This window comes from Halichoeres trimaculatus, unplaced genomic scaffold (genome assembly GCF_033239565.1).
Source record: "Halichoeres trimaculatus isolate MK-OKI-2021-1 unplaced genomic scaffold, fHalTri1.1 fHalTri1_scaffold_1, whole genome shotgun sequence".
In the NCBI taxonomy this organism is placed as follows: domain Eukaryota; kingdom Metazoa; phylum Chordata; class Actinopteri; order Labriformes; family Labridae; genus Halichoeres; species Halichoeres trimaculatus.
This window is the reverse complement of record NW_027437179.1, coordinates 13,662,364-13,690,363: the sequence shown is the minus strand read 5'-3', so window position 1 is coordinate 13,690,363 and position 28,000 is coordinate 13,662,364. Positions and strand designations below refer to the sequence as shown.

Here is a 28,000-nt window from a genome sequence, read left to right as displayed (position 1 = left end):
GCAATCAGAAAGAATTGACAAGGTTTTATTTAAATACTGTGGATTCTGCAAAAACAACAGAGAAATAAATAATGTAACATTCACCCTTTCTGCACTTCTGACAAATAAAAACATTCTGGTGCAACATTCACAGTGGAGCGTGTGGAGTCATTGCAGAGCTGTCAGAGGAGGAGGAGCCCTAAGTGGCTTTAAAAAAAAAAAAATCACACTAAACAATAAAAAAACAGAAATAAAAACAAACATCACAATGTTTCTGACTGAAAAGTTTGTCTATATATACTCTACATTATTCTACAATACCAGTGCTTTGTCAAAGGCTGATTGAATAGTGGATTTAAAGGTGCTGTTTAATCATTACTCATGCTCTAGTTTTTCTGTGTAGCATTTGAGCATCACAAATAACCAAATACCAGAGCTTGTCTGGACATGTAGGAGTTACATATGTTATATGAAAAAAGGCCATGTTTTCTCTCAGTTTTAGAATGTAACAGCCCTGTAAAAAAATTTAGGTTGGATATATATGTGTGCTGTAACTGTGAACACTGTCTGAAAAATCTGCAACTAAATTTTAAAATTTCAGTCAGGACAAGTGATTTCTTTGTTTGGAAATGTGTGGGACACCTGTGATTATACATGACATGATCTATCTCATAAAGAAGAGTAATTATTTACATCTCTGTGCACATTTTCTATGTTGGTTATTATCTATCTTTTTCTTAAGAGATTAACTCCCAAAAAAGAGTGGTAGCAGTAGAATGAAGATGTGTTCAAACAGCGGATGTTGTTGAAGGGTGGGTTAGAATTAACAGTTGAGACGTTGAGCAGACTCTTAGCCCTGGCAGGTCCTCAGGTCGCTGGCTTTCTTTCGGAGATCTGCCAACAGTTCTTTGAGCTCAGTATCAAGTCCGTTAAGCTTTGTTGACTTCTCCACGATCTCGTCCTGCAGCTTCTTCAGAGAATCTGCCTTACCTGGAAGAAGGTAAATAGTAAAGTGAGTGACCTGGGTACAAACAGCCAAACAAATACCTGTGTTGTGCTTTAAATAGATTCTCTGGAAAGTACAAATGACAGACTGAAGTGAAACAAAACAGAGTCTGGGCAGCAGTAGCTCCACCCATAGGGACTTGGGTTTGTGACTGGAGGGTCATAGGTTTAAGTCCCAGGATGGAACAAGATTGGGAATGAGAAGAGGTGCATAAATTCCTGAACACTGTTGAGGTGCTCCTGAGCAAGGTACCATACTCCAACAACTGTTGAATGTTGGCCGTTGCTTTGGACAAAGGTGTCTGTTTTGTAAGTCTGCTTGAGAACGTTTGCTCTGCTTTTTAAGCTTCTATATATTTTCAATTGGTTTGCTGGAAAAGACTTCACCTTTTTCTTTTTTTAGTGTCTCATTAAAAGATGTTAAAAGATAAATAGGAATTGCTAAAAATCTGCCAACAGTGTAAGGAAATGCATTTATTTAGCTTCTTAAAGTGAGAATAAATACAAAACTTTTTTTTTTTCTTAACCCATTGTAAGTTTTTTTTTTTCAAGCAATCCTTTTTTGGTCTAAAAATATCTTGAAATAAGACATTTTTTTCTTGATTTTTCAGGAGAATATGGCTCATATTAAGTTTAACTGAGAACTTAACTTATTGAAATAAAACATAAACGTGTTGAGATCTCAGTTTTTGAAGCACTGACTTCAAAATAAAATATTAACCATTAATCAAACCCACTGGTATTTCTGTTGGCATAAGTGATCAAGTTGAATTGTTGCGATGACCTTTACAGAAAATATTTTTAAAGACCCTAGCTTGAGAATATTTTTTCAAAGCAGAAAAATAATCTATGTTTAGAGAATAAAAATGTTGAGTATCAGAATTAATTGGATAGAATGGCTTGAAGTGTACATCTCACCCTGTTTAGTGTTGAATACACTGTGCTAATGACTGTGGTTAAACCTCATGATTGGGCAGTCTATGTTTTGGACTGAGTGACATGGACACTGTGACAGACTGTGGAGTGTTTTTACCTTCCAGATCTTTTAACATGTTGTTGGTGGTGTCGGTCAAATTTCCAGCGTCCTCCTTCAGCTTAGTGAGTCGATCCCCGACCGGCCCTGAATCTCCACCTCCACCTGGAGGAGTGGGGGGGACCTTATCTTTGAGACGCTTCAGCTGCTCCTCCAGAGGGACCAAGTCCTAAAACACAGAGGGGGATGAAGATGATCTTCTCAGTTAAATTTCAGTTTTTTCCACGCCAGCTGCAGAATCAGATTTTGTGTTTCAAGCAGGTCCCTCACCTCCTTCCCATCATTTGCTTCTTTCTCTGCCTCATCTGCAGTGTCTTGTGCGTCCTCCGCTGCCTTTCGTGCTTTGTCCAGCAGCTTTTTGAGCTCATCCAGCTGAGGCTTCAACGGCTTGGTCACATCTGTTATATCATCCAGCGTCTCTTCTGCTGGAGTCATCTGGTCCTGAGCCTGAACGGAGAGAAGCATGGTGAAGTTTATTAACACTCAGCAGACGACGAGCCATCAGGACGTCTACTATTTCATGTCCTCATGGTTCTCACTTTTGTCAGGTTGTCTTTCAGGTCGTCAATCGTGTCCAGGCTGTCCTGCAGTTTTTCCTCCACATCAGTCATGGTGGTCTCCACTGAGCCCAGACCTGACAGGATGTCGTCCACTTCGCCCTTTACTCCCAGTGCTTTGTCCCTGTGAAGGCAGCCAGAGGTGAAAACATTTAAACAAGTGTAACAAAACAAAGACACACAGAGCGATCAGACTCAGCTCTGAAGCTGAGATCAAAGTATCAGAAGCAATCAAAAATTGTAATTTCAGAAAATCGTTTCTGCTCAGACTAAGATTTTTTAACTTAACCAAAACTTGATAAAATGAGCTTGTGCATTTAGTGAATTCCTCATGATAAAAACATTTTTCAGAAGAATATTCAAACATCTATTTTTGAACTTAGAGGCCTTAGAAATCTTGGATAAACAAAGCCAGAAACGTAACAGACGTGAGTAACCGTGTGAGTAACCGTGTGAGCTCACCTGGCTTTCTTTGCGTCATCCAGCAGTTTCTTGGCGGTGTCCAGCTGAGGCTGTGCGTCCTTTAACACGGCCGTGCTGTCGGGAAGATTATCGGCCAGTTTCTTCAGCTCGTCCAGCTTCTTCTTCAGATCATTGAGGCTCAGAGGCAGTTTGGCTTTCAGGATCCAGTCGCTCACCTCTTTGATGTGGGTCAGGTTGGAGGTCGGGTCTGTGAGGAGACGAGCAGAAACAGCAGCAGAATTATTAACAAACTACTAACTATGACCTCTCCTTGTGTGTTTAGTGCACCTGTCAATCCAACTTGTATATTAAATCAGTCTTTACCTGCCAAGAAGTCTTTGAGCTCTTTCACAACCTCCCGAGTCTCCTGTAAGTCTCCCTCTATGTCATCTCTGGCCTTCTTCATCCCATTGGACAGCTTCTCAGCGGTCTCTCGCACCTGATTGGTTTTCTCCTGAGCATCCTGGAGCTGTGAAAAAAAGGATTTACGCTGATCAGATAACTTCATATGTCAGAGTTACAGCAGTGTGTCTTTACGTGTGTGAGAGTGTGTGTTCACCTTCTCTGTAGCATCTGTGATCTTCTCAGTCAGCGTGTCCAATTTGTCTTTGACGTTATCGGCATCAGCGTCCGCTTTTTTACCGAGAGGCAAGGCGCCGACACACTTCTCTCCTTTTTTACAAGGTGGCGCCCCCTCTGGTGGGCACAAGTCTTCACCTTCACACTTCAGAGGAGTGCAGGGCTCTGTGCGAGTACTGCCACACACCTGGAAAGACACAAATGGAGGCGCAATAATTAAGATATGAAGTCAAACCAAACAAAAGAGACATGTAGGCTACAGGGATACAATTTTTGTGTAAAGGACAAGAATCTGTAAAATACTACTTGCTTGTTTTCTGTGTAGTGTGCCATAAAAGTAGCAATGTTAATGTGACTAGTTCTGCAGGAATAAGTCGGCAGGAAAAAGACAACATGGCAGGGAACATGTTTATTTACACAGAAAAACTCCAAAATTTACATAAATTAAGTCAGAAATTAATCAAAGATTTACATAAATTAAATCATCATTTTAGAAGAATAAAGTCGTATTTCTATCAGATGGAAGCTGTAATACAGGGCTATGGTTAATCACATGACATTAAGATTATCAGATATGAGCATGAGTCATATTGTGAGGGTTAACTCATCGGCTGAGGACTAAAATTAGATGCAGGAGCTTGCAAAGACTGCACATTGGCCCGAGATTTTTCACACCAAACTCAATTTGTTCCTTAACTTATTAAGCATTGTGATTTTTTCGACAATATATAGCTGATTTGCTCCAAATCACTAGCCAGACTCTTCTCCTCTGTTGTGCCTAAACGGTGGAATGAATTACCAAAAGCTATACAATCCGCAGAGCCTCTTTCTACTTTTAAGAGATGTCTGAAAACTCATCTGTTTAGGGAACACTTGTGCACTTAATCTGACCCTTCTCCTCTTTGCCCTCAGGGGTAGAATGAGTCAGTAGGTCTAAAACTCAGCTCTAATGATTTATGTGTCTATAATGTGTCTGCCTTCAAAATAAAACATGGGCAAAATATAGACTAACATTGTGCCTTAAATCTCATAATATAATTTTGTTATTAGTTAGATATTGAAAATTTGTTGTTTTATTCTAGTTGATGTACAACTTCACTTTCAAATTCAATTTTTCCTTTACTACAATGTGGCCTCGTTAGACAAAACTATTCAATTAACTCTAAAGCAGCTGTTTTCACCATTTATTGTTAAACAACATGAGTCCTGGTAGTTACCTCTTTAGCCACAGGAGTGAGGTTTGGTTTGGTCCCCATGTTCTGGTTCAGCTTGTCCAGGTCTTTGGTGTTGGCTGGCTGAACTTTGTTGTACAGATCCTTTGTCTCGTCCCTGTTATCGGCCGACTCTTCCAGAGGCTCTTTGGTGTCCTCCACTTTTTTGGCTGCGTCTTTGGACTGATCGTAAGCGTTCTTGATGACGTTGAAAGCTCCTGGATGAAACAGACAGACTTAAAGTTAGAACAGTTTTTGATGATACTGCATCAATAAGTCTGTGTAGGAGCAAAGACAAGCTACGAGATCTAATTCATGAGGATCAAACTATACTTCTTGCAGACTCTGGGTGCTTTTCAACACTTTGTGCACTGATCTAACACCTGATTACTATGTGTCTTTGTTTCTGACCTAAACTGTCAGGACTGATGGTTTTCTCTATGGCAGCCTTCTTGTCTCTGTACTCCACACTTAGGCGGTCCAGCAAGGCCTTCAGTTTGTCCAGCTCTGAGTCCAGACCAGGAGTCTTTGTCAGAGATGGAAGGTTTTCGTTAATCTTGTCCAGCTCGTCCCTGTAAGAAAAAAGTCATGGTTGTCAGATCACAGATAAACAGGAAAGAAAATCTGACTGAGCAGAGAGAGAAATGCTCAAGAAAGTCACAGCACATCAACAACACTTTCTGCTGTGCCTCACCTGAGCTTGTCCAGTTCTGCAAGAGCATCATCGATCTGTTTGGCACTACCAGGAGGAAGAGTCAGGGAGTCTTTGATCTGGTTCAGAGTGGCCTCTAGGGCACGGATACGGGGTCCAAAGTTAGCAGGATCACCAGTACCCCCAGGAGGAAAAGGGAAGCCAGGGGTGAATTTCTCCAAAGCCAGAGTGATGTTACGTCTCTGAGCGTGCAGAGTGAAGTAACAGGAGGGACAGGACTCGCAGGCGGGGAATGAGTTGCAGTGGTCTTTGCTGCAGGAGTCACAGCGAGTCCCTGTGACGCCTGGTCGACACAAACAGGCGCCGGTCTTCTTGTCGCACATTCCTGGAAGGGTTCCTTCAGCGTTACACCTGCACGCTGCAGGAGGAGAGACGAGGAAATCAGAAGACAAGAAATTTACTACTGTACGACAACAGCAAAGATAAAAGGGATTAGTTTATTTATTTATGTATTTATTTTGTAGAGTTTAAATGAAGAAACATTGTGGGCTTCATCGTGGAAATTTTCCTACATGGCACTCTTTCTGACAAAAATACATGGATATGAACATTGATTGAAAAAAAAATTCTCAGTGTTTGAAGTAAATGTGTGCAGATTTTCTAACTGGTACATTTTCATATAATGTGGAAATCTCTGAAACTGCTCAAAACGACCTGTTAGAAAAAACAGCACAAGATCGTCACGAGACTTGCTGAAAAGACGCAGTCATCATCACATAAGGATTCCCTAACTGGTTCATGGCACATTTGGGGGGTGGGCCTCAAACACCAAGGTCTGCCCATAACTCTACCCTGACAATCATTTAGAGGGAAGGGGGGTTTGTAGAGCTGGGAGCCTTAAAGAGACAGCAGCTAAAACAAAGAGTTTGTAATATTTAAAGTTTTTTTCTAAAACACCAGTTCGAGAAGGAAAATGTATATGTATTTTTTAATAACTGTAAGTCATTTTAAGACAGTAAGAAAAATCTAAATACTGTTCTTCTCTTCTGACAGTATAGTATAAAAAGATTTACTATAAAAAAGTCTCGAAAAAATATACAGATTTAAATATGAAAATATGAGGGAAAAAATAAAATAAAGACAAGAAAAACAACCTGTTTTCACAGTGCAGGTAGTGCAGTGCCATAACAATCTGAGATAAAAGCTGTGATATATGTTCATGGACAGTGGTGCAAATGAAATCTCAGACTTTTTATGTGTGACAGCAGCTATTTCCCCTCACATGTGGCCCTTGCAAGAGAAATGCATCTTACTATCAAACAGAGTAATCAAAGAGGGCTCACTTACGCTGGCAGCCGACAATAGGGTTTCCATATGCGTTAGCAGGGCAATCAGTGCATCTCCTGCCTCCAAAACCTGGTCTGCAGCTGCACTGACCTGTCGCCTGAGGAGACAGAAAACAAGAAGATATTTAGTTAAAATACAGCAACACAAAATATCTGTTCCCTGATGAAATTTAGTCACCCAACCACATCATCATGTTGATGCTTCTGTCTTATTTCTGTGACCATAAGGTGGCGCCACTAGCTTGCACCTCTGTGCTGTGATTGTCTAGTGAAGCCAACAGGTCAAACACAGAACAGTGTCTCTGTTAAAGGGTCTGTTATCTAATAGGAGAAAGGTGTGAATCCTGCACATACCTGGTCACAGGTATCGCTGTATGACCTGGTGGGGTCACAGCTGCAGAGCTCGCAGCGCCCTGTTGAGGATGGTTTCCAGTAGCCTTTTGCGCATGCGTCACAGGCCCGTCCGTGGAAGTGAGGACGGCAGACACACTGTCCGGTCAGCGGGTCACAGGTGTCAGACAGCGAGCCGTCCTCTGAGCAGGAACACCCTGGAAAACAGAGGTCATGTGAGTGAAAAGTGTTTAACAGTTACAGTTACAGCCTAGGTAGTTGTAGTGTATCTCTAAAGAAACGGTTTGATGACTCACTGGAGCAGCCCAGAGGGTTGGAGGCACTCAGGCCGTAGTATCCTCTCTTACAACGGTCACAGCGCTGACCTTCAACATTGGCTTTGCACTTGCAGGTGTCTGAGTTTTCATCACACTGGCCTCCATTTACTGAGCCCTCAGCGTTGCAGACACAGCCTGTCAGAAACACAACAACAACACAAACATGAGCCGCCAATAAATAAGGAAATAAACACCATTTCTCCATGAAGTTCATAGAGCTCCTCTAACTTACGTATGCAGGCATCAGGGCGGTCCATTCGGCTGAGGGGGTTCGGCTGGTATCCTGGGACACACTGGTCACACTTCGGACCCATGGTGTGGTGCAGACATCCCTCACACACACCTCCACTCTTGCGCCCACTGGCCTCGTACACAGTCTGGTCAAAATGACAGCGCTGGGCGTGGTTGTTGCACTCGCAGCCTGGGGAGAGGACAGAGGGGAAATGAGTTATGATATTTTTATGACAGGAGAAAACATGAAAAAATGACAGAAGAGACTGCAGCCAGGACGAGCCTTTGATGCTAGAAAAATTATACTGCTAATTTAAAAACCTCTTACAGCTCTTACAGATATGGCAGCTGTTTTTAAATCATGTTGAAAGTTTAAGCTCTGAATATTTTACAAATGAGTGACCTTTAATATCCTAACTTTAAACATTGTCAAATTTTCTACCAGTTGGTTTATGTATTGCTGCACCTCCTTTATGTGTTCTTAGGTAACTGCTTGTTACCAAGGTGATGGAGTGTGTTAATTTCTTTACTTTATTTGTCTACTGTGATTTTAATTTAATTTTTCCTAATCATTATCATTTTTTAATCATGTTTTCTTTCCTTATTATTTTTGCTGTTGTGATTTTGTCTTTCTCATTTATTTATTATGTTCTTTGATATTAAGTGGCCTCCTCAGTGTTACCGTGGGTGGAGGGTGGGAGTCAGGGGAACCTTATGTCATGTATTGTATTGTATTGTACTACAAAAATTATAAATAAACTTTGTTAAAAAAATTCTCTTTCTAAAATCACTTTTCTACTTAAAAAGGGAAAACTGTTGTGTTTCCTTACTCTTTGTGGGTCATGGGTCCAATTTGAAAAGGGATCATTGTGCAGCTGAAATGTATTGGCTCGTTGAGTATGTATTGTTTGTGTATTTTCAGAGGAAAAAATGCATTTATCTAAATGTTGGATGCTACTTCCATGTTTACCAACAATATTTATTTGCCGTGATGATATCATTCGGTGTGTAAAGAGACATGTAACATTTAGTCAGAGTCTTACGTTGGCAGGTATGGGTGTCCTCCTCCTCTGCAGGCCTCCAGGGCAGATCGTTGTAGAGTTCAGCACAGCGCTCACAGTTCACACCGGCTGTGTTGTGCTGACAGTCACACTGAGGATTCACCTGCAGATAAAGACAAATGTTTGTAATATTTGCTTGCATGTTTTCTACCCTTATAGTCACACATTTGGAAACTTTGCTTAGATTTATTTGGCTATTTTAAGAAAGATAAGTCCAGAGATGGATAAAACTCCCAAATCTCCAAACTCAGCGTACCTTGATGCCTGTGTACTGTGGGTAGGTGGATGTTTCTGGCAGACATCTGTTGGCGTGTCCGTGGCACATGCAGCTGCCGATCACTCTCATGTCCCGCAGGGCGTAAAACTTGCTCAGGGTCCTGCCTGGGATTTGAGGGACTTCTCCAAACTCCAGCAGCTTGACTCTGAGCCCCGTGATCCCTGACACACCTGAAGGAAAAGAGAGCTGTCAGTCACATACAGGTGTGTTAGTTAACACCCATAACGAAGGTGTAGTCAAAAGATACTTACCCTCAATTTTTTCATGGTTTGGGACGGGAACATAGGCGTACTGACGCAGAGGACTGAACTGGATCTGAAACAGAGAAAAGTACATTTTCCTCCATCACAACATGTTTACCTTTATCTTAGCTCCTACAGGTACAGCAACTGCTAGATCTTTATTTCCTATCAATGTTTATCTACGTGTTTATTTTGTATATTAAATTAGAGTTTTCTTATGAGTCGAAAAAAAAGATAATGAGAAAATAATTTTGTCTTTCTTATGACCACGTACAGTAAATGAACATTTTTAATTATAATGTAAACTAACACATTACAGTAATAAGAGTTTCAATATGGATTTAAATAAGAGTTTTCATCTATTAATGACAAGTAATGATCTTTTATAATATGTTTTAGTTTTTAATTTCCGTGGAGGATTCCTTACTGTGTGATCTCTGTATGGCTCCTCGTCAGTAGAGGGCAGCGTGTAGCAGTATGTGTGATCCAGGTCAACAGGAGATGCTGTTGGGATGCCAGGGAAAGACCTCCTACAGTCTGTAGCCAAGTGGAGCGCAGGCTGCCAGGTCTTCCCTTTATCCAGAGTCTTCTCTATGACGAAGGCGCTGGGACGAGGACCCTGCAGAGAGTGAAGAGTTAAAATTTCACGCTGACATTGATAAATGAGGCTTTTGTGTTACAGATTATTACATGATGCTTAAAAATGAGGATGCAGTTTGAAATTCATCAAACTCTGAAGAGTATCACACCTTGAAAGTGAGCACCAGGTTGTCAAGCTGATACATGTTGTCCAGGTCAAACTGGAGTGTGACTGGTTCCACCTCTGTAAGACAAAAATGAACATTTCCATCAGGTTCAGTGTGTTAGATGACTCCCTCTTTAATACAAAGACTGGGAGTCTTTCTGTGTCCAGACAACAGAGGGCGCTGTTCAGTTCAGTGGTAAGCTTATGTGGTCTTTAATTTTGACGCCTTAGCAAAGTTTTCACTTGTAAAGAACTTGTTGTTATTGTTGATAACAGATAACAAAATAAGTGCATAAAGAAGAGTTTGTTTGCCTCTAACTGCAGGTCTACACAGGCTACAGTTCACCACAGTGAGTATTTGACCCATATTTCACAATCCTCCAATAATAAAAGAGAAACACTTTTTATAACACGTATACAAGTTCAGACAAACACTCTCCAACCTCAACCTCAGCAACTAAAATCTGACAGCTGATCTCCACCCGCTGTGAAGAGCTAACATGTCAAACCCTGAATTAAAGTTTAACACCTCTGCCAGGATTTTTTTTCTTTTTTGTTGGTTACGAAACGCGCTGAAATTGATATTTCCATAACTTCATGAGCTTCAAACAAAACCACAAATGTCAAGGCTGTTCCATTATATTTCATTTGAATCCCTGGTAACACAGTGACCTTGTAGGTGTCAGACGAAGAGCTTAACAAAATACTTTTCCTCGCATACCCTGCTGTAAAGATTGATTGTAGATGATGTGAGCAGTTACAGGAAAGCAGGCTTATAGTTTAAATTAAAAACAATCCACCTACATAAACAGAACTACTTTGTACCAAAATTGTCACACATTAAAAGTTCCTCACAGAAGCTTGAAAATCAGGAGAAATGTTTTAAAGAGCTGGATAAGGTTAACTGAAATTCAAGTACCAAAGGTAATTCTTTTATTTTATTTTTATTTTTTTACAACTGCAGGAGTAAACGTCATTTTAAGAAACCTTAATCATTACAGGGTACCCTTTTTAGATTTTTTTTTTATTGACTTAAGTTAAGTTCCCACAATCCCTCCCACAATACAGGGTCATCAATATTTGGCCAGGCTATCAAAAAAAAAAAAATTAGAGAAAGAAATAAAGAAATACTACTACTACTACTACTACTACTACTACTACTACTACTACTAATAATAATAATAATAATAATAATAATAATAATAATAATAATAATAAATGCTATTATTTTAAATATTTTTTATTTATATTTTCTTCTTAACCTGCTAGGCTGTATGCTATTCTGATGCAAAACTGAGCAAGGGCATTTTTGTGTGCTGACTTTTTAACTGTTGTGTGGACTTTTTGTGCATCTTGAATAGTATCCAGTTGGAGGGTGCTCCTTTTTCGCCTTTTTTTAGGACTTTTACTTTAGCAATAATTTGATGTGATCAGGAAAATGCTCACCAAGGGGGCAGGATATGTGATCTTTTTCTCATTTACTTTGTGTTATGATTGTTTTCTTCCAGATGTTATGCTGCTATTAGCAGATGTCTGTCTAACATCAGTCTGGGTGTGCTCTTGGTTTCTCTTTGTTAAAAGAAGTTTGTCCTTGTCACTGCGACTTATTAAAGGTCTCTTACTAAGGTCTTAAAGGTCTCTACTCATGATGGGCAGGGATGGGATCAGACTCCTTGTCTTGTCTAGATGTTGTATACCAATAAGACTTCGAAATGGAGCAGACATTTTCTATATATTTTGTTTTGTTTTGTTTTGTTTGTTTTTATATTTTATTTTTTGGGCTTTTTATGCCTTTAATTAGATAGTACTGAAGATAGTGGATAGAGCAGGAAACAGGGTGAGAATGGGGCATGAAAAAAGCCAGAGGCTGGATTCAAACCTGGGCCACCCACATGAGGGCGAACCTGTTGGAGCACGACTTAAACCACTAGGCCATCTGTACTCCACATTTTCTAATTCTGGCAACTAAACCTGTGGAACATGAAATCAAAACTATTTGCACAAGTATTTAGAAATGATATGAGAATGTGAGGCCTTTAGCCCACTGTATGTATTGCAGATATTTTAGGTTGATAATAATAATGTTGTCAAGGTAATTTGGCGGTCAGCCCTTCCCCACATGTCACTCCCCACTGTCACCGGTGTCCTTCTAAATCTGCTGTACTTTACGCTCTGAATAAAGGCAGAAATAAAGCCTATAAACAATACAAATGATGACAGAAGATGATAAAGTTTCCTTATTTCCAAACCTTTTTTGGACTGCCACCATCTGTCAGGTGAAGCTGTGGACAGGACCTCCTGGAGCGTGTGTGCAAGTGGACCGTCTGGGTCCCTGGAGTCGCATGGACAACACTTCATCCTCCTCTAAAGAGAAAAAGCAGAAATAAAAATCTGGATTAGAAACAATTTAAAAAGAGATGCATGTTCATATGGAATTACATAACTTCTTAGTCGGACATCTGTCCTCAAACTGACCCATGGACCCAAGACTGACTTCTAAATCTGTCTCTTTGTCCCATCTCTGTGCCAGGTAGATAAGCGGTGTCAGTGCAGGGGTCACTCAGAAGCAGAGGGACAGAAAATCAATCAACCCCAGATGATGACTTAAACTCTGCAGTATTTGATTTAAACAATGTTTAATTCAGCCGGTCAACAACTTCAGGGAACTTTGCCCACATTGTGCAAAGACCATGGCCTAGTTCAAATCTCATGCTGTTGTTTTATACGTTCAGTTTAAAGGACACAAAGTCGTTTGGCTTTGGACCAAGGAAAACACATTAGTTGTGAAAGTCAGTTTTTCCCAATTTTTCCACTCAACCAGATGTGTTGAAGGTAAAATGTTTACTTTTTATTTAATTCACGAGCAAATAGGTTCAAATTTTATTCATACAAGTAAACTCGTGAAGCCCAAATTGTTGTTTTTGAGGTAAGGTTCAACATGTTGGTACTCTGGACATGTCTGCCACGCTGGCACACGTTGGCTGATATCCCGGTGGGGAAAAGTTCCCTCTTTGTTTGCTCTTTATTTGCTGTTCGACAATTTGGCATGGGTAAACTTTTCCTTTCCAGCTTTGTGTCTCAATCCAGCGACGAACTGCAGCAGGAGAAATGGAGCCAGCACCTAAGTGTGAAAAGCTGCAGTTCCCTTAAGTGACCACTCGAGGCTGACTCCAAAAGTGAGTCAGTTGTTTAAGGAGGATGATGTTAAATTTGACATGTTTACAGCGTGGTACAAAAACTTGAAAGACTGTGTAGATCTTTTCCATTCTTTCCTGTTGAAACTATAATCTAACTTAACTTTTTTTTCACAGAACTCCCTGAACTTCACTTTTCATGAGAAAAGTCTGTTGTTGTGTTGTTGCGTTTTTTGAATTTCTTTCTTTCTTTCTTTCTTTCTTTCTTTCTTTCTTTCTTTCTTTCTTTCTTTTTCAAATGATCTGAAATGATGTTCAACTGTGGATTATTTGTACCCAGACTGTCCAAGGTGTCCATGCTGTAAAATTCCAGTTATTAGGATCAAAGGTGTGAGCCTGCACATTTTTGCCTTTCTATTGTCCCCTGTCCACGTCTTTATTAGTTGCAGCTGATGCAACAAAAGTCAATGTGGTTGTTGACCTCTCCATGCAGAGGAGACAGCAGCCCTTATGGTAAAAAGATAAGACGTTTCAGTCCTAACCCCGTCCTCCACATAATCAGGATTATCATTATCCCTCTGTTTTTTATGATTACCAACACAGTGAATCCTGGTTTGGGTGCAGAAAGTTAGATATGTGAAGTGTTTTGTGAGCTGTGAGCTAACCAGAGTTTTGGGATCCCTCTTTGAGATCAATTCCTGCCAATTCAGCCTTAAGTCATGATTTTAAGCTCACTAAATTGTCTTTATAATAAAAGGAACAGTTCTGATGGTTTCATATGGTTAATTTTGGGCTCGTTTATAGGTTACTGTTTTTTCCATGGGGCCATCAGAATGAAGGAGTGAGCACTTTTTGAATTTCATGATTGCTGCAGTTCACAGGTGTAAAAAGTTTAAAGAAACTTTATCTGTCACCGCTTCGTCACCTTTTCTTCATCTGTGAGGGTCACAGTCATGTCAGACAGATAAAGCTCAGATAACTCTCACCAAGTCCAGCACTAAGTTAAACTCTACACATGGAAATAATGAAGTTTTTGCTCTAAATTATCTAAAAAAAAGCTTAATCATGAATCAACTTTAATACATTAAATCTAAGATGGACATTTCCCCTCTTATAAAATAAAACAGTAAATCTTATCTTATCTGAGGTCAAACAGTGTTGGTCCATATAAGTACAACCACACCTCGGTTACAGCTGACAGACAGACATGCTGCTTCACATGGTCCATGAAGGTTAAAAGTCATTCAGTTTGGCTTTTTGAAGTGGAAAGTTTGTGTCTTTTGACACAGCAGACACACACGGCTCATGGTTGTCTGAGTGTTGCATCAACTAACCAATCATTTCATCTCTCTCTGGCACAGGATGGCATCTTACAACATTTTGGAAAGAATCTCTGCTTGAATTTTTATTTTTTTTTTTTTAATTTATTTCAGAGTTCAGCTTGCCAATAAGCAGCAATCCAGAGGTGGATGCTTTAATGTTATAAAGAGCAGTGGCTGGCCAATAGAGGGCGCTCAGGCACCACCCCACCACCCACAACATTACCTTCAGTAAGATTTTGAAAATAAATAATATTAATAACAATAGTCTGAGCTGTTTGTACATATATTTTTAAATGAAGCAAGATAAATAATATATGATAAATAAAATGAATAAAGTTTCTTCATTCATCTGTGTTGTCTGATCGGTGACGTGATTTCTGCCGTGGGCACAGAAAACTTTGGCCATAGACTCTTGTGAAAAGTTGTATATGTGCAGTGGCTCCTCTTCAACACGAGAGACAGGACTCTCCAAGATAATTAGACAATGCGGAAGTGCTAAAATCTGCTGTTTCTCGAGTGTCCGTTTGAGGTTGGCTCTGGAAGTACCGAAATTCACAAACACACCAAGCCAAAAAAAAGCTGTTTTCATAAATTAACATATTTGCAGCCTGGTTCAAATAATATCTCCTGTCTGAATTGCTAATTTCACTATCAGCACTGTATGGGGAGTGAAACTCTGCAGTTTAGAAGATATTAAGATCCCAAGCTCGCCCAAGTAGAGGCACAACTTAGCTCACGTGACTGACGGGCGCCCTATAGCTGTACTCAAAGCTTCCCTCACTTCTAATATGGCCGTAATAGCTGATTTGCTTCAAAAATCTGCTTCAGAAGCAGACGGATGACATCAGAGAGACTGCATTATATACAGAGATCCAGCGCAGAGCTGATTGCAGCTCAATTTACATATCACCACCCTCCCTCCAACGTCATAGACGAAAGTTACAAAGTGCAGCTGATTGACAAGTTGGGCCGCAGGAGTCGGAGACAATCAGAGGCACAGAATGGAGAAGGAAAAAATGGCATGTCTGTTTTGGAGTTATAGCCCCTCTGGAGAAGACTCCACCAGCTGCCACTGGTTACAAATTGCAGTTCCTTAAGTGTCCACTTGAGGCTAAATGCAAAATCAGAGGAGGCCACCATAGACTGTAAAATATCTGTACATACTCTCGTTAACATCTACAATTTATTTCAGATTCAGAGTTCTGAAGCCAATCGTCACCACATGGGAAATACTGAACTCAACCCTCAGCTACGAGGCGCCAGCCTGTCAGTCAAGTCAGCCATACCCTTATATGGGCAAAACTCTTGGATGTATTAACTTTGAGAATAACAAGTTATAAAAAAGAGACATTATCTCATGTACAGTGCCTACTAAAAAATAAATGAGCTATTTAGACCACACCAGTTTTTTTTATTATTATTATTGATTTATTTATTTTTTAATGCTGTGAAAACTGGCTTTTTGGATTTGGTGTGTGTGGTTCCAGGTGTTTCTACAGCCAGCCTCAAGTGGACACTCTGAGAACTGCAGTTTAAAGAGCTTCTGCCAGGGCTTTGTTTCTCACAGCTGAAGTTTGCTGTTTGGAGACAATGTTCACTTCCATTAAAACATCTGATCATTACAGTAGAACAAACTTGTCAACGGCCTTGTACTAAAAAAAAGTTTTAGTCTGAATAGCTTCAAACATCAGCAAATCTAATTCCCAGACACCTCTGGCCTGTCAGCTATGTAGTGCATTGTCCCTACTTGATAAATGGACAAACTAAAGCAGAATAAACTGCTTTGTAATGCTGTCAGAAGTCCTGGATAACAGACTGAGCCTCTCAGGAGCAAATTGGGAGCACAGCAAATCTTTTGACCTATCAGTCGTCATGCAGACGTGAAAATGTGTGATTAAAAAAGGGTCAGGGTTTAAAAATAACTTAATTCCTTACAAGCCGAGTGAGTTGACCTGGTTCACGGCACAAAGGCTGGACTGTGCAGAAGGTTTTACAACAGAAATTCTTACAATTCCTACATCAGGACTCAGCGGTACAAATGCGCTTCTGTGGAAGTTTCCTTTTGCAGGGGCACATTAATGGCCACTTTAATTTGAAAAAATTAAGTCTTTATTGAATCTCTTACAGATATGATGGCTAAAAGAAGCAGTGCTCTCTGTCTCTCTGCGAGCTTTTCCTTAAAAGTTTTCATTTAATTATTTGTTACAAAATGTGTCTCAGCGCTGAAGCATACCTAACAAGATCTGACAGGCTCTGAGCGAGCTCTCATCTTTGTAATTCTTGCTCTTCTTTGCCACTCATGCATGCATGTGTGTTTGTTTCTGTGTGTCAGTGCTGAGATGCAGCTGAGTGTTCCTTCCCCTCCCTGTCTGGACGAGGTGCGGCTCAGGTTATGAAAAAAAAAAAAAAAAGAGCAAGGGGAAAGTGTTGATCAATTGGAGGGAGACAGGGAGATATCCATGTCCTGAGGCGTGATCAACACAACACACCCTTTGAGGAATGGAAATTATGTAAGGTAAACACAAAGGTTAACCTGCCTGTGTGTCACTGCTGCTTTGTCTGGGCTGGATTTGGATCACGTGGTTCAGAGAAGATCTAAAAGAGATTCTCAAAACTTCAACTTGAAAGGTGTAAAAAACAGCATGGCTAACACACTCCTTCCCTTCTTTCTCCTGCGTAAAAGACGTACTATTTTCTGAATTATAGCTATCCTCAACATCTGCAAAATAAACCTAAACTGACTATTAATTTGCACATCCAAATTTAACATTCAATATCAAAGTGTATGTGCAATTCCTGTTGCTGCTGGTCAACAGTTCAGCTCCTGATCTGTGCTGCTCTCTTGGTCCATATTGCACCATCCTTCTTATCATTTTACATCATAACAAAGCCTAAAGGCTGCACAGATTACAACACCTAACTAAAACTGTATTAAAGAGGATCCTAACTGCAAAGCAGAGGCACAAAACTGAGTTTAAACTTTACAAAATTAGTCATAAGAAGTTGAGATAAAGATGATCTGTTTAGATTTAGTAAAAAGTTAAATTGTTGGTCAGTATTTTAAACAAAGGACTTAATCTTACATTAGAAACTTTTCTCCCCTTTTAAAGCAAAATATTAATTTCACCTCTTGCCTACTGCATGCCCCTGTTTCAAAGTTAGAATCTTATTTCCAAACCAGCATTTGAAAAGTGTTGGGGCTTTTTGCTGAGCTTGCACATGGTCAGCTGGTGTTGGCTTTTCAGACGTTGGTCAAAGAGTACAGTTGCAACACGAGGCTCTGGCAGTCTAATCAAACGATTTCATAAATCCCTGTTCCAGCCAAAAGGACCACAGACACATGCACATCCATCCGTTCACCATGACCTCTACTCCTCCTGGTGCAGACTTCACGGAGAGCCATGCCTGGTCCGGGTGTACAGGGCCGCGCATATGTGTGTGTGTGTGTGTGTGTGTGTGTGTGTGTGTGTGTGTGTGTGTGTGTGTGTGTGTGTGTGTGTGTGTATGTGTGTGTGTGTGTGTGTGTGTGTGTGTGTGTGTGTGTGTGTGTGTGTGTGTGTGTGTGTGTGTGTGTGTGCTCTGATCTGGCTGATATGAGCTTTTATAAGCCAATATCAATAACTCAAATTTACTGTCTGTCTTTCTGTTGCCCTTATGGACTGTAGTTTGAGTCCGGGTATCAACCCAGCAGACAAGTCAACTCTTATCTTGAAGTTAACGTCAAAGTCTCCAAACCATAGAATCCAAAGAGGTGAGAGGGGCTCAAACAAAAGACGTTTTTTCCTACCTCTTCATACGGGGTGCAGAAGACCTCGGAGCCTGAGAGCCCACAGGTGGAGGTGGTGTGGAGACGGTTGGCTCTGCCCAGGAGCAAGTCATTGGTGGGTGGGTAGCAGGCTCCCCGAGAGCAGTCGCTCTGGGCCTGTGATACTGCAGCTATGGCTGTGAGAAGGACAACAGTATTACTCATCAATAATAACAATAATAAAAACAATAATTATAATAAATCAGATTTATATAGCACCTTTTGAAGATACTCAAAAACGCTTGAAAAAAGAAACAAATATAAGAAAAAAAACAAGAAAAGAAATTGATGGGGGTCAGGTCTTGAATGCTGTCTTGAAGAACACTCATCACATTACATAATCTCAAATCACAGCAGAGTATAAATCATTAAACCATGGATTAGAAAAGGTACAATAAGATGAGTTTCTTCCAGATTAAATCTGAATTTATGGCATCAACAAAAGGTCCTCTGAGGAAATTACCTGTTTTTGTAATGCTTTAAGTATTTGAATTCTTAAATAACCTTGTCTGAGGGCCCTTTTAATCAACTCACTTGCTTGAACTGACAGTTTATAACTTCAACCCTGTCACTGCTCTGACACGAAAAAAAATACTTTCTCTTCAGGTGATGGTTAAAGACATCTCAAACAGGATGTCTCAGTCTCTGAACAAGGTCAAACAAGGTCAGACACGACTCTTTCTGCTGTGAAATCTAGAAATGTTCTGTTTTCCAGTCCTGTGACTCTGTCTCTCAGCAGAAAAGGCTGATTTAAAATCCATGATTTTGTCAGATCTAGTGAGACTTAACAGCTAGGTCAGTTGGAGACGGACTACTGAGCAAAACAAAAGAAAAGACCTAAGGCTGGGAGAGGGAGCAGAGACAGAGTTTTTGTTCATCACTGTGGCAGAAAACATAATCTCTCTTAATCTCAAATCATCCATCCTTCCATCCAAAGACTTTTTCAGAGTGTCTAATTTTAAGGAGAATTTGCTAAACCTTAACTTCTTAGAAAGATGCTGCTACATGTTTTATATTGAGACAAAGTGAAACTACATAAAATAATATGCAATCCAAAGACTGTGGTGAACAAGCTCCTGTAGTTTGTTTTGCTTTCTTTTTGTAAACTCAAAGAAATCCCACTGTGAAGTAACTTTCTATGAGCAGCGATCTGCTTTGGGTGGAGCAGCTTAACGCAGACACGGGCAACTGAAATCCTGTCAGGGTTATCAAAACGTGTACAATCACGACCCGAGAAAGCAGGAGTATGCAGGTTTCCATTCCAAACAAACATTACAGGCCCTCTATTCAGATTATTTTTCTTCCCTCCAGAAGAAAACTGTGATGATAAAGCTGAAGCCTGATGTGGAATGTTTCAATATTTCTTTAAATACAGACAGTAAAGAAAAAGGAATAAATCTTACCAGCTAGGAGTAAAAATATTCTCATTCTGTGTTCCTCTTATGATAAAAATCTGGAAAAGATAAAAAAAGTAAATCAGCAGGTAGAATCACTCAGGTACAGTCCCAGCTGGCTCTTCCTCCACGTTAGACTCACCTGTAAGTCCACGTTATGATCAGTCCTGTTATCAGACTTATTAATGTGTGTGTCGCTGCCTGGCGGCTGCTTTATAAACACCGCCTTACCTGGACGGTATGATACAGTGTGTGTCAGAGTCACACCCTTCACCTCCACTCCCTTCACTTCATGAATCAACACACCCTCATACAGACACGCAGACATCACACACACACCAACACCAAGGAGTCACAAACAAACACACTAAATTAGGGGTGATAAAACACACATTTGAACTCAAATATAAAAGGCAACTGAGCGCAGATTGGGAGGAAATATGACTCCTGTTGATAAGCAGACGTAAAACAAACCAATTCAAAAGGCATGGGTAATGAGGGGTTAAAAAAACAAGATGTCACTGTAAATTTTGATCTCTTATAGTCATTATTTAACACCTATCACTCTCTTATACCTGTGTTTGTCAAAATAGTTAGCAGAAGTGCTAACACTCCTGTTAGCCTTAGCTGAACTCTGTTAGCACTAATTTTCTACGTTAGCATAGTCATGTAGTTTGCTTTGGTTAACATTAACCCTGCTTATAAACAGGATAGTATAACACTGTTATTGATGCTTATGTTAGCAATTCGCTCTTTGTACAAAGTAAAAGTCTCCCAGTCACACTAGCATACCTGAAGACTACACCTTTTGTAATTCATAACTTGAGAGTTTTAATTTCAGATCTGGTGACGCTAATGAAAACTGCTCACTGACTGGCAGATGTACCTGCACAGTCACAAATACAAGTATCAAATGTTGGTCTCTTTAAGTTTGTTTTGTAAAGTCTTTTAGACAGTGTTTCAAAGTTGCTGTGTTATTTTAAAAAACAGGCACTGTGTTATTCATAAATTCTGATTTAAGGGCTAATCTTAAAGTGAGAAAATAATCTGGGTGCAGACGAAATTTAGTGCAACTTATTCCAAACACGTGATCACAATGTCTGTGGGTGATATGTGGTTTGCTAAGTTTGGCTAAAGTTATTAGAGCTAACACCACCATCACCAGTAAGCATTGCTCCAGTGGTTATAAGTTAACCAGACACAGCCCACACACAACTTTATCTTCAATTTCTAGACTAGTGGTTCCCCAGTGGGGGAGGGGTTCATGAAATACTTTCCAAAATCTAAACCTTTTTTCAATTCCTTTCTTTATCAATTAATGTAAAAAAGCAACAAAATCTAAGGTCAAATTTGGTTTCAAACCATACAGAAAAATTTCGACCTTTTCCCCACATTTTATTATTGTTACAAGACCCCTGAGATGACTGAATCAGGATACTGATGGTTCAAGGGTGGTGGATCAAATTAGGAAACACAGCAACATGTTAACATAGGTAAAAAGTAGTCTAAGTTTCTAGATTAAATATCTTGGGCTCTGTTTTTCTGTTTGACTGTTTTTGGATTGGCCTATTCGTGCATCCCTGGGTCAAAGGGGCCATAACTAGACGTCATCTGTGCTTGTGTACATCCAGGTAGTAGGGCATTATAGCACTAGCTGCTGACTGGAGCTACAGTGCTGACTAGCTACTGTGTTACAGCTCAGACATCATTTAGACAACATTTTTACCACATAAATAAAAAGACATTGATAGTTGGTTTATCTGACTAGAAATTGTGGTGCCCACTAGCTGGGATGACATCATAGTGTACAAAAGATACACACTGTAAAAAAAAAACCCACTATATCTCACAACATTGCATTCAAGGTATAATGCCTTTTGTGTATTATAATAAATTACAGACACCACCCGGTCATATGTCTTGAATATTTTTTCTTCCAAAAATGTACCACTCACATATGAGTTGTGTCCAAAATTTGCTCTATGAAAATGACCAAAATTTCTGGCTTTTAGCGGCATAAAAAAACATTTCCAAAGAACGACAACAAACGTTGAATATATAATGACTTGAAACACAGAGTCACTCTTAAAACAATCAGTGATAATTAGCAAAAACAAAATCTCAAAAGAAAGGATTGAGCACACTGACCATATCTTCAGTGATGTTTTTACTTCTGTGGACTGAAAAAACAACGTCACATTAATTTTGAGCACAGAGGCATGTGGATGTTAAACATTTTTTTGTTATTCTTTTAATATGATGACAAATGGGAAACATTATTTTAGCCTTGTTTAATGGCCTTTTCCATTCTATTAAAGAAAAATGATCTTGGGGTTAAACAGTGTCACACACACACTGCTCCTCCCTCCTCACAGACACAACAGATACCCTGCGGGCAGTGTTTCAGCTCTGCCATGCTGTGCTCCTCTTCTCCTGAACTTCTCCTGATCGTCACCTCAGAAATAGTAGCCCCAGGGCCAGCTGAGCACACACCTTATGTTTTTCTCCATTCTCCGCAGACACACTGACTAAGTCTAGGTACAGGGTGTGTCTCCTGATTCACCTCACACACACGCACACAAAGGCTTCCGTGCACTCACAACTTCAGACGAGTACAATCATGTCTCCAATAGCTCCTGGAGCTGTGATTTATTTCCTGGTAACGGCCTGGTGTTTCCTCTCTTTTAACTCCAGCCACGAGTCTAAGGTAGAGACACACCTGTGTAAACTGAGGACAACAGTAAAGGCAGATCCAGAGACTGTTTCTATCTGGCAGGGTCAAAAATTTGGTGGTTAGTAACCTGATATTAATATCTGCTCTGTTATTTATTTTCCCTCCGGACAGGGTGGAGCTCACTGAACTAGATTTTCAGTTTCTGAAGAAATTGTGCTGTGAATGCAGAAGGCTGAGGATTAATGAATGAAGAAATGTCTGAACATTAGGGGTGCACCGCTCACAATTTTCTGGCCAATCACCAGTCACCGATCTTAAAAAGCCTGACCTGCCGATACCGATTTTTATTTTTTATTTTTTGTAACTGACAGCATATGCCTTCAATGTTCCAATCTTATTTTATTGAAAATCATTGAACAATACCTAGGCAATAAAATCTTCATGTTTCACTGAAACAACCAATTAAGTGTCCTGAGTTTTAGGTCTCAGAGCAAAAAGCAACAATGGCTGGCAGCCAGACCTTCCCGAAGGTTTATAAGATCAGTTTCATGTGTAGGAGGGGCCGATCACCAATCCCTGATCACTGATCCCCCAAAATGAAGGAAATCAGCACAGATCGGTGCATGTCTACTGAATATTGTTAAAAGCTTGAGCTGAACTGCTGAATGCTGAGCTGGACCAGGTTTCCGGATAAGGTTCAGATTGGGTTTGGTCCAAATGTCTGGATAAAGTTTGGATTGGGTTCAGACTGGACATCCAGATAAGGTTTGCATTAGGTTTGGACCGGACACCCGTATTAGGTTCAGATTTGGTTAGCACTGGACTTCCAGATTAGGTCCAGGGGATCCGACTGAATGTCCAAATTAGGTTCGGCTTGGGTTTGGATTTAATGTCTGGAAAGGTTTGGAAGGGTTAAGGCCTGATGTCTGGATTTCATTGAGATTGGGTTTGGACCAGAAGTCTGTGTTAGGTTCATATTGGCTTTGTCTAGATGAACGCCTAGATAAAGTTTAGATTGATTTCGGACTGTATGTCTGGATTAGGTCCAAATTAGGGCTGGATTGGATTCAGTAAGCATATAAAAGCAGCAAAGAAATGGTTCAAAGTTCATCAAAAGAGATCAGAAAGGAGGTGAAAAAGCCGGCAAAGGAGATGGAAAAGGCAGCAAAAGCAAAGAAGAAGAGCCCTGCAGCAAAGGAAATGCAAAAAACTGCAAAAAGGGGATTAAAAGGGCTGCAAAGAAGTAAAAAAGTGCAGCAAAAGAGCAGATGAGAGGCAGCAAAAAAGGAAATGAAAAGGCTGAAGAAAAGAGGATAAAAGATTCTGCAAAAGACAAGAAAAATTACACTGTAGAGAAGAATATGAATAAGGATAAAAAAAAAAGAAATAAAAATAAGAAAATAAAAACGAAAAATTAAATAACATAATATTAACTAGACATGCACCGATTGATCGGTGCTGATTTCCTTAATTTTGGAGAATCGGTGATCGGTGATCGGTGATCAGGGATCAGGGATCAGTGATCGGCCCATCCTTACGTATGAAATTGATCTTGTATACTGCTGGGAAGGCGATTGTTGCTTTTTGCTCTGAGACCTAAAACTCAGAACACTGTTTTGGTTGTTTAAGTTAAAACATAGAGATTTTATTGTTTCACAAGTATTGTTTGATGACTTTCAATGAAACAAGATTGGAACATTGAAGGTATATGCTGTTAGCTATAAAAAATTAAAAAATTACGAAAAAAAAAACAAAAAAAAAACATATCGGTATCGGCCCAAATCGGTATTGGCAGGTCAGGTTTTTTTAAATAGCAGTGATCGGTGATCGGCCAGAAAATTGTGATCTGTGCACCCCTAATGTTCACTTTTATTTACTTTACTCTTACATGAACTGCTTGGGGTACATCCTGCATCAAAGTTTGTGCTGTGTGGTCTAAGGCAGGTATGCCTCAAAAAAAAAAATCTTTAGTATGAGTTTTAAAATTCCCAAACTCAGAGTTGGCTGCTGGGAAGGCGATTGTTGCTTTTTGCTCTGAGACCTAAAACTCAGAACACTGTTTTGGTTGTTTAAGTTAAAACATAGAGATTTTATTGTTTCACAAGTATTGTTTGATGACTTTCAATGAAACAAGATTGGAACATTGAAGGTATATGCTGTTAGCTATAAAAAATTAAAAAATTACGAAAAAAAAAACAAAAAAAAAACATATCGGTATCGGCCCAAATCGGTATTGGCAGGTCAGGTTTTTTTAAATAGCAGTGATCGGTGATCGGCCAGAAAATTGTGATCTGTGCACCCCTAATGTTCACTTTTATTTACTTTACTCTTACATGAACTGCTTGGGGTACATCCTGCATCAAAGTTTGTGCTGTGTGGTCTAAGGCAGGTATGCCTCAAAAAAAAAAATCTTTAGTATGAGTTTTAAAATTCCCAAACTCAGAGTTGGCTCCGTTTTTTTGGAGTGACTTTATGGCGATCCAGGGAGTATTCTAAAAAGCAGAACTATAACCCTGACTGTAACTGACTTTCCATTTGGTAATAAATGATTTAAATGCATGATGAGAGTGTTCATGACCGAACTCAAGTTTGCAATGGTCAAATATCCCTCCATTTAGTCAACATGGATTTTATTCTGGCTATTGTACCTGTCTGTCTCTCTCACCCTAAGGCGATGCAAGGTTGTCGCAAATCTGCAGACTCATACAGCAGCCAGCCACCAGGGGGAGCTCTATTTGTTTTGTGACCTGTTGGTGTAGCTGTTGTGTCTGGGAATTCCCAGAGTCTGGTGACGGGGAGGTGACTCATTCCACTTCTCAACACATCAGACAGTTGAAGGAGATTAAGTGTTTCTCTGAACAGAACTTTTACCCACTGGTGTGTTTTTACAGCATCAATAAGAGTTTTATTGGCCGTCAAGTTTCCCAGTGTGGGCCTTTAATGTTTACAGGCTTCAGGACTAACTTATAGTGAAAAAAACTTCCAATATGGTTTTGTTTGTTGTTCTTCTTATCCTTTTATCAATGATTAAAAGCTAATGCTCCTGTTAAATTAACAGATGTAACCTTTCCCCCAGCAGGAACCAACACTCAGCAAACACTGTGAGAGACTGTTGTTGTTTACAGACTGAGAACAATAAAACTTTCAGCACAGGCACGTGAGCTAAAAGTTGAGCAAAGGTTGTAGTCTCTGCTCTTTGGGTTTCCTTTCCGTAAGCTCCTTGGAACAATGAGATAAATACATGAAAACTGCCCCCCACATATCGACCTAGTTACAACCATGTACGGATTTGTGAGGAGGCATTACTTCCAAACAATGAGGTTAAATAATGCTGTTGGTGAATGCATGAAATGGTACAAAGTGATCCACTTTGAATACTTGGGGAGTCAAAATTCAGCCTATGAGCTCATTAGTGTAAGTGTTTTAGCCCCAGAAAAGTAAGCATCCATCCACCAAAAACTAGAACCCCTCACAGGTTTTGATGGTAAGGCTGATAACACTTACTTTTTTTCACATTGATTAAAATCTCTTGTTTAGCGGTGTTGGTTTTGGTTTATCATAGCATTCAAAGATTTATTATGACTGAACGTCAGACTGCTGCAATGAAGGACATAATTGTGTCTCGAAAAGGGGTGTCCAACATTTTGCTCAAATAGGACACATTTTATTTTGTGACAGTGACCATGGGCCAGCAACCCTTACATACTTATTGTTATGAATGCTCTATTTGTCAGCTATTTTTTTTGAGTGATTTCGGTTAAAAAAAAAAAAAATCAGGGGAAATTGGACCCCGGCCTGTTTTTGTGCATATCCTCTCTATAGCAGGGGTTTTCAGACGTTTTTAGACCACGGACCCCTTTTAGGTAGGACACTTTTCCAAGGACCCCCCTCACAATTGTAACATTGACCCTGTAAGGAGTTTAAAAGTGAGCTTGAAAAAGTCTCCCTTCTAGATATATACCTGATCGTAATCCACACTTTGAAATAAGATTATTAGAGACAATATTGCTGGTAACAGGTTACTGTTAATTGTTAGTTCTTAGCTTCCAGGTCAGGTCGACAAGGACTAGATTGAATAACGGCACATCTAGGTCTCTATGACAACACTACGCCGACTGACGAAGTTTAGTCGTGACAAGAGATTAAAAAAAAAAAAAAAAAAAAAAACAGACATACGAGTTATTCTCTGCTGAAAATGTACCTATGATTAATTTTGTGTCAGTGACAGTGGGCACAGGAGCCTAAATGTCAGACAGAAAAAGGACAGAGGAGCTGAAGAAAGCTAAACGGGACAGTGATACAGCCCAAGCTAAAGGCTAACACAGGGGCTAATCTGTTCGTGATAATGTTCATTCCAACCCACAGTCAGCAGTTATTTCTGTTTGTATGTCTGTTCAAACTTGAGAGTCTATCAATAAAATGAAGAGTGAGGTTACGTTACCTCTGCTTGGTAGATGACTGGCAGGACATAACCAGGATTCACTAAAGTTAGACATTACAGACATGTACCGGACTGCCAGCTGCGCTGAATAGCAACTAAACAAACTGACAGTGTTGGCTCGTTGTCAAGTTAGCCTACAGATACGTCGGAGCACAGGGCTGACGATGTCGATACATGTAGCCGGCTACGACAACGTTTGCTTGAGGTCAAGTTTCAAACCGTATCGCTATGTAACTGTACTGAAAGATACCTCACCTCGGCGCGTTGTATCCAGTAAAAAGTTGTCTTGAACAAAGAAAACTTGTCTCGATCCCATCTCCGTTTGATCCCAAAACAAACACACACCTCGCTAAAAGTAATTTGGATAGTGTGCGGAGACTCCGGGCCACTAGGTGGCAAGAGAGTGAAGCTCCTTCTCATACCATCTTTTATATTATCACTATGTGATGAAATATTTAGTTTTTTCTCAATAGAATAAGCTACACTTATAATTTATAAGTGATTTATTTAATTTAGTAAACTTTGACTAAATGTTAGCTCCGAGGCAGTGGCGTGCCCAAGAGCAGGGCAGTCACCCCCCTCATTGCCCATTTGATGAAAAACAGGGGCTGAAATTATCTCTCTGGAGCCAACACACTTGACTACCCTCTTGGGTTGCAAAAACACCTGCTTCTTTTCTTCTTGTTGCCCTTGCCCTTCAAAAACTCTATACACAGCACTGCACTAATGTGTTTTTTGTTTTGAATTGTTTTCTTTCTATTGTAGAGCATTGTAGAATTAAAGACATGTCACGATCACATCAGAATTGGTCTCATGGCATTAAACTAAATTGGGCAAAAATTGGGGGGAAAACAGCTGATTTAATTGGTGAAAGAGATCCCAGGTTGTTCATATACTCTGACATCAAGTTCTTGTGAAAGCAAGAACTGTTGAAACCAGTAAGTGAAGTGTCTCTACAGCCAAGCGGACTGTTTTAAAATTACATGGTAACTTCCAAATAAAGTAAAAACTAGAAAAGCACTCACAGAGCACAGACCTCCACCAAGCATATTGTGATTATCATGCACCACTTGAGTCTTACTTTAATGTTATACTCCCTTTCAGCAGACTGTCTGCTACAATTTGGTGTCAGTTGCAGGTTTGTAGGATAATTTGTTACCTGACAGTGTTGAAAATTATTAT

At 39.9% G+C, this 28,000-nt stretch overlaps 1 protein-coding gene across 3 annotated transcripts; it reads right to left on the bottom strand.

Annotated features, from left to right (window-relative positions):
• Positions 1-46: 46 nt before the first annotated feature.
• Positions 47-27,199, bottom strand: lamb3 (laminin subunit beta 3). 3 transcript variants are annotated; one of them, XM_074667050.1, is made up of 25 exons: positions 27,074-27,199; positions 21,852-21,883; positions 19,846-19,934; positions 19,713-19,762; positions 18,292-18,446; positions 12,298-12,412; positions 10,053-10,126; positions 9,731-9,922; positions 9,313-9,376; positions 9,041-9,231; positions 8,767-8,887; positions 7,725-7,913; positions 7,472-7,627; positions 7,179-7,372; positions 6,826-6,922; positions 5,521-5,896; positions 5,238-5,398; positions 4,833-5,044; positions 3,596-3,802; positions 3,361-3,505; positions 3,037-3,244; positions 2,557-2,698; positions 2,288-2,464; positions 2,018-2,186; positions 47-969 (listed from the first exon to the last, which is right to left on the bottom strand). In XM_074667050.1, exons 4-25 carry the CDS (start codon positions 19,735-19,737, stop codon positions 830-832), a joined length of 3,510 nt encoding a protein of 1,169 aa, XP_074523151.1. In that variant the 5' UTR covers positions 19,738-19,762; positions 19,846-19,934; positions 21,852-21,883; positions 27,074-27,199; the 3' UTR covers positions 47-829. The 3 variants fall into 3 exon arrangements, with proteins under 3 accessions (XP_074523151.1, XP_074523144.1, XP_074523136.1); XM_074667043.1 differs by lacking the exon at positions 19,846-19,934; XM_074667035.1 differs by lacking the exons at positions 19,713-19,762; positions 19,846-19,934; positions 21,852-21,883; positions 27,074-27,199 and having other exon boundaries at positions 18,292-18,474.
• Positions 27,200-28,000: the final 801 nt, after the last annotated feature.

Coding starts and splice junctions, on each gene's coding strand:
- lamb3 (XM_074667035.1), bottom strand. CDS start 18,474: ATGAGTAATACTGTTGTCCTTCTCACAGCCATAGCTGCAGTATCACAG. Junction 2,699..3,036: donor GATGACGCAAAGAAAGCCAG/GTGAGCTCACAC, acceptor CTGCCTTCACAG/GGACAAAGCACTGGGAGTAA. Junction 970..2,017: donor CATGTTAAAAGATCTGGAAG/GTAAAAACACTC, acceptor ACCTTCTTCCAG/GTAAGGCAGATTCTCTGAAG.